The 7,122-nt window shown below is 21.5% G+C and overlaps 1 protein-coding gene across 1 annotated transcript; it reads right to left on the reverse strand.

Annotated features, from left to right (window-relative positions):
• Positions 1 to 1,353: 1,353 nt before the first annotated feature.
• PGO_050030 (tryptophan-rich antigen) lies at positions 1,354 to 2,254 on the reverse strand (the record flags this gene model as incomplete). Its single annotated transcript, XM_028686381.1, has 2 exons — positions 1,354 to 2,040; positions 2,183 to 2,254. 2 exons carry the CDS (start codon positions 2,252 to 2,254, stop codon positions 1,354 to 1,356), a joined length of 759 nt encoding a protein of 252 aa, XP_028542182.1.
• Positions 2,255 to 7,122: the final 4,868 nt, after the last annotated feature.

Here is a 7,122-nt window from a genome sequence, read left to right on the forward strand (position 1 = left end):
TTCCTTTGTATCATAAAATTAAAATTATTTCAACTATGATGCAAATATAAAAGGTTATATATTTTAATTAAAAACATATTACTATATTACAAATATAAAAATTGTAGACAAATAATGTATAAAAAACATTCCTAACTTTTAAATTAAAAATATATCCTTTTTTTAATAAGATTATCATATCTAATAAAATAAGTGAATATGATACAATATACCTATTCAACATTTTAGTATGTATGTTAAATATAAACGAGTATACGTATAAGCGATTATAATAATAAAATGTATTACAAGAATTTCTCAGTTTAATTGATATACAATTTATACAATTCTAACATGCTGTATATCAAATATGAACATAAATAAGCTATAGTCTAACAAATAATTTTAATATAATTATACCATTTTTATATGTAACAATAATGAAAATACCAATTACTACAATATAAAAATTAAAATTTTCGTTTGCTCAATCCAAGACTAAAATCACTGAGAGTAGGAAGCGAAACTAGAAATATAGACGCACGGGGTCTTTCTATTTAGTGTACTATTCATTTAGTGTTATTTTTTTATCCTTATAATATGACTTTATATAAATTTTGAAATTTATAATCTCAAGTAAATTAACATTTTTTAATTAGACTTTCATTATCAAGTGTATATTAAAATATTTTACAAGTTGTATTCTTTATGCTTTTACATATTTCTCCCATATAAATATATATTTAAAAATAATAATCAAACTCACAAAAACACATTGGAAAATTAAAATATTATTAATTATAATTTTGTTTTCCGGGTGTACCACGATATATTTTGTAAAAACTAATATTATACTATTATTAATCCAGCAAGTATACATTATTCAAATAAGATTATATTCTTACAAATAGTAAATTTATTAAAAATATAGTTTTTTATTACGACGATATAAGAAAGGTAGATAATGAAAAACAATATATACATGCTAATAAGAATTATAAGTATCAGATCCAACATATATTTGCTAACCGAAAAAATTAATGTAGTGTTATAAGGTAAAATATTATGTTAACGCTATATGAACAAATAATTTTATTTTACAATGCTCTTTTTAAACATTAAAACAATTTTCCTACTCTTATCATTGATGCTGTAATTAAATATAACAGAATTTGAAAAAAAATACATATTGTAAATTTTTCTTTTCAATATATCTTTTTCTTGGTCTTTTAGTTTTATATAAAACACAACTTCATTAATTCTTAGAATTTTATTTTGTCTTGCTTTTCTAGATTTAATTGTTTTTTTAATTCTCCTTTTTTAATTAAGGGGGAGGGATATATTTATTCTTATTTCACTGTATTTTTATATTGCTTATTCATTGTCCTCTGAACATGCATGGTCCTTTAACCACGCATCGACCTCTGAACACGTACCGTCCTCTAAAACCGATTTATATTTTTTCGCTTGACTAATCAAATATTTAGACCATTTACTTTTAAACATTTTTATTTTTGTTAACCAATAACTTTCGTGTAAAAGGCGAAATATATCGACGCTTAAGCTAAATATTACTGATGATTTGGTGAATGCATACAAATCTTTTTGAGAGTATTCTTCAATCTCTAATAGATTAATCAAAAGTTCTGTTTCGCATATTTTCCAATGTATCATTTGTTCTTTCTTTGGCATTCCATATTCTGTGGCAATTTTTTTATACATTATCCATAATTCATTCATCATATCTAAATATAAGCTTTTCAAATATTCATTAAACACATGCAATGCGTAGTGTATTTTTTTCTTTTTTACGACGAAAATTCCACAAGAGTTAATTAATTTTATGGCATCATTTCTTGTTATACCTTTGTGATCCCTTGATTTGGCAGGTCTATCAGATCCTAAACTACATTTATTATAGGAAAAATCTCTGTTTCCGTCATCATTATATAAAAAATTTTCTGTTAAAGAGCTAAGTAATGAAAAGTCAGATAAGTTTCTCACACATCGATGTGACGATAATTTTGTCAAAGATTTTGAAAGTAAATTATTAATAAAAACCTATGAACATTTGGAAGAATTCGTAATTATAATATTAATGTATTTACATATATATATCAACTCATGCACATAATACATTTCCTGAAGAAAAGAAAATCAAATTAAAAGAAACAAGGATATTTAATAAATTTTAATTTTTAACAGAAAATCTTACAATTAATAGAAAACTAAGCAGAACAACTAATGTTACGTTAATGTTATTCCAAAAATACATTTTTTTCAAATTATCTGTTTTAGATAATATATTTTTCTAATGGATTATTATTTTTAATGGTTTACAATTCAAGAATTATATTTTTTTAAATTTAACATTCAGGTTCAGGACACTACATTTAGGCATCATAAAAAAATTTTAATGCATTGGATTTGCATAATTGTGCTATTCTTTGTGATATGTTTTTACTTTTCAATAAAATGAATTACTTTAACTTTTTTATATAACATGTATATGCATTTTAATCTACATATTAATGATTTAATTTTATAATGTATTTATTATTATATAGTATAACTTAATATTATGTTATCTATATGTATCATTATATAGTTTTTTTTACTAGTAAACATTAATATATATAATGAATAATTTATTCTATTATACCAGTGTCTTATAGTACTATTTATTTAATATCTTTAGAGTTTATACGTTTATGCAACATTTAAACTATGAATTAAGAATCATGTGTGTAATACGTAGGAACTTTCTATAGTTGTAATATTTTATTACAAATGATAAAATAATATGTGAGCTTAAGATGATTAACCAGTAATAGTCACAAAATCTTGATTTTATAATGTAGTTTATTTTTTTTTTTTATGCTTCTTATAGTTTATTATTTAACGTTAAGTTGATTTTTATAACAATTTTTACATTTAAGTATATTTTATTTTTGTCCATTGTATCAACTAAACTTATAGTTCCAAAATGCGAAATAATATTTTATTTATGTGATGTTAACTCGTGGAAGATACTTTGCATTTGTGTATATAAAAACTAATATTGATGTGAAATTTTTCATTGCCCTTTTCGCACGTTATGTAAAAAATAATATTGGAATTCTTCTAACTTCTTATTCTGTTTTATTTATATATTAAAATCCTAAAAAGGGGTAACCTATGTATATATATAATAAAATTTTCATTTGAAAAAATATGTGGCATAATGCAAAATTTGCTTAAACTTCATAAAAAAATCAATTCGGGAAGAATTTTTCATTTATTATATGTGTTTATACGTGTAATAAATAATTACTTAGTTATATCATTAGGAATTGCTGGCATCAAAATTTTAAAAAATTTACATAAATTATGAATTATATTTTTTTCATAAATGTACTATTTTACAACACAATTGATATCTTATTTATTGTAGAAAATATACATGTAGTATTGGGCATTTCTGTATTCCTTCTCAATTTTCGATTTTTACCCTAATGTAACATAATGGCAAAGATTTTACGGTTAAAAATTGTATCTTTTCATATTATGAAATTTATTAAAATTAATGCGTTATGATATAGAATAAATTTTGATAAATAACTAATAAATATAATTATGCATTAACATGTCTTTTTCTTGATGATGAATTATTAAAAAATTAAATATAATTCTCTTGCAAAACTGTTATTTAAAATGCTAATTTACTACAATATATAATATTCCAAAAAGGTGTGTTAAGAAAATAACAATGCGTATACGTATACCTTATTAAATAAAACAGGTGTAAAAAGATATTTATGCAAAAATTCTAAAAAGTGATGCATCTAAAGGACAATGCTTTTTCTTTTATTTAATCATACTAAATAGTATTTTTACCATAATATGATTTTTACTCGTATAAATATATTTTAGTAAATTTAAAATAGTATGCCATATTGAGTGCTATTTTAACACAGGTTCATAAAATAAGTTAAAGCACCTTTTACCTAGTTCATATTTATAATTATTCTTACATATATAGACAAAAATTACACAACGAATTTTAAGAAATTATAATTTTCTTATGTTTTTTATTCATACATAGGCGTCGTGTTAATGAATAAAGCATAAAATAAAAATTGTAAAATTTAATATATTTGATTCGCTTAACCTAAATTATAAAAAGTAAATATGTTTTAAAAAGTAAAAAAAAGAATCCATAATGTTATATGAACAAAATTTATGCATAATTACACATTTATAAAATTTTTATTGCGCTTCATTATTCCAAAAATATCATTGCACCTTGTCAAATTAAAGAGAAAGGAAATATCCTCTTACATGCACATGATTTAGTTTTTTTACTTTTATCACCATATATTAAGTTATCATGTGTGTCTCATTTTTTTTTTATAACATTTTTTGACGTATTATAACTTTACATTTATTTTAAAGATTTCTATTTCATGTACTTTTGAGTAGCTTTCAGTTAAAAGCTTATTATATATAAATATTTTTAATATATTAGACTACATTATACTTTTAATAAAAACTTTTCAGCATGTTTTCGAATATGATGAAAAGTGATTTCTTTAAATAAATATAACAATAATGATAATTATTTTCGCATCTTTTTTGTATATCTTTTAGTGATATATTATGGATTGGTTATTAAATTATATTCTAGATTCAGTATAACTCTTTTTACCTATTCACCGTATTTCATTAATAGATGCTTAATAATATAACATTCTAAATATAGTATACATTATTTATATTTTGTTAAGGTTGCTTAATTCATCCAAGGTATAATGCATGTATGCTGTTTCTTTTATTTGCTATTATTATTTAAAAATATAATCATATTTTTATATTAATGTGTGCTTAACCAAGTTGCAAAAATTATTTATAAGGCGGATATTTCTTATATATAATAATAAATAGCTTCCGTAAAACACGATTAACAGACGTGTCTTTTCTCAACCGATAAAGTGAAATGTTTGCAATTAATAATGCCCTGAATTTCTTTTTGCCTATGTCTAAAATTCAGAATGAAACGTGGATGTATTGTATTTATATTTGACTCTTTATATATAAATCTAATTGTGTGTCTTTTCTTTGATCTTCGAATTATCTTTTAATTTTATTTTTTCTAGTATTTTAGCATGTTTCCCCTACTAAAAATTATGATAATTCATAATTTCAAATTTTTTCTTTTTATCTGGCATTGCACAAATACAGTTAAAAGTAAGAATATTATAATTATTAAGATTTTTGTGAATTATCAAAAATTATACCTTCCATAATTAATGAGACTTTTGCTTTTGGAACAATTATCACATTGTGGACCGCTTTTATCAGTGATAATGTAATAAATATTTTCATAATAAATGTTCATTAGTTTTTAAATGCATCTTCATATGCTATAATAACCATAATATATTTTTGTAAAATATAACAATGAGTTGCTATCTATGGCCATATTATTGAATTCCTCAATATTAATTCCACAAAATATATGCTCAGATAGCTTAATTCTTTGAATTATGATTACTACTATGTAATTTAAATTCTTACAACATTCAACACTGTCTACATGATTACATATATATATTTTTCTCCTTATTTATTATTTCATTATATTTTTACACTTATACAACAAATTTATAATAATTTTGTTATCATTTTGAATAATAAAGGGTAAAATGACCCTTCAAGATTTTTTTTTTTTTCTCATATTTGCATTGTCTTTTCTTCAATGAAGTAATTCCAAATTTTCATTAGCATTCCTAAATCTAATAGCATAAAAAGGGGCACAAATATATATAGATAACATTTATTGAGTATATTCTTAGTAATAAATTAAGAAAAAATTTTATAAACTTAATTATCTCATATTCATATCTATTGCTACCTGTTTCCACTTTCTTAAGCAAAATATATGAAAAAAACTATTAACATATAAATATACATAAATTTCCATATAAAAATGCTTTCCCTAAAACTTTAAGTATTGGTATTAAAAGTACAGTTATACGTATATCTTATAAAATGCATGAAAATAACTTGTACATTTTTACATAAAATTAGGAAATAGTTGAGGGAAATATACTTAATTATTGGGGAAGAAATAAATGATTTTTATTAGGTATTATAATAGACAAATAAAATTATAAAACATATTTATTAGATATCCTTTTGGTTTAATGTTGATTACTAAAAGCACCGTATTAATACCTAATGCCATAAATTTATATTATTTAAATTTTCGTGTGACTAAAATATTTTCTTCTGAAAATCATCAAAAATTAGGGGTAAAGAATATTTTTCATAATTTCCGATATTTTATGTGTTGTAATAAGAAATATAAAAATTATGTGATTTGCATCAGACGACCCAGTATATTACACTAACATTTTCAATTATTGTGCTTAACACCAAATGTCTATTTATTACATTTTGAAAAAATATATATAAAATAAATAATAAATAATTATTCCATGTGTTAATATATCTAATGATACCAATATGCAAATGTTTATGATATATATTTAAGTTTAAAAATTTACAAATGTTTTATTTTGTTTAAGAATAAAGATTATTCTCTTTTCCCTAAATATACATAATTTAAACTTGATCATTTATTTATACAATTATTAAACTTTTCTTCTTTTACTTATTTTTTAGTGTCCCTTTTCATGTTTATATCGAATACCAGATTCACACATGTACACACATGTTTACAAATTAATGAACTTGTAATATAGGTCATTAGTTACCATATTTACATGGATTATTATTAATTCCAAGTTCATACTAAATTATATGTCATAAGGATGTTTTGGTTTTCAACAAGAACAAGAATAAATTGTTAAAACATTAGAGTAGCTTGTCATAGTTAACATAAGAATATAATACTCTATTATTGATATGTAAAAAAGGAAAAAAAATAATATAAATTAACAAAGATAAAAAAAAAAAAAAAAAAAAAAAAAAAAAAAAAAAAAATGAATAAATAAAATAAACTAATAACATAAATAAAGATTAATTCTAAAAGTAAAAGAGAAACATGTGTGAAATAAAAAAAAAAATTAAAAAAGTATTTTAATTTTATATATAACACAAGAATTGCATATAATGCGCAAGGAAAAAAATAATAACGCC

Source organism: Plasmodium gonderi (assembly GCF_002157705.1).
Source record: "Plasmodium gonderi DNA, contig: Pgo-contig_0, whole genome shotgun sequence".
Taxonomy (NCBI): domain Eukaryota; phylum Apicomplexa; class Aconoidasida; order Haemosporida; family Plasmodiidae; genus Plasmodium; species Plasmodium gonderi.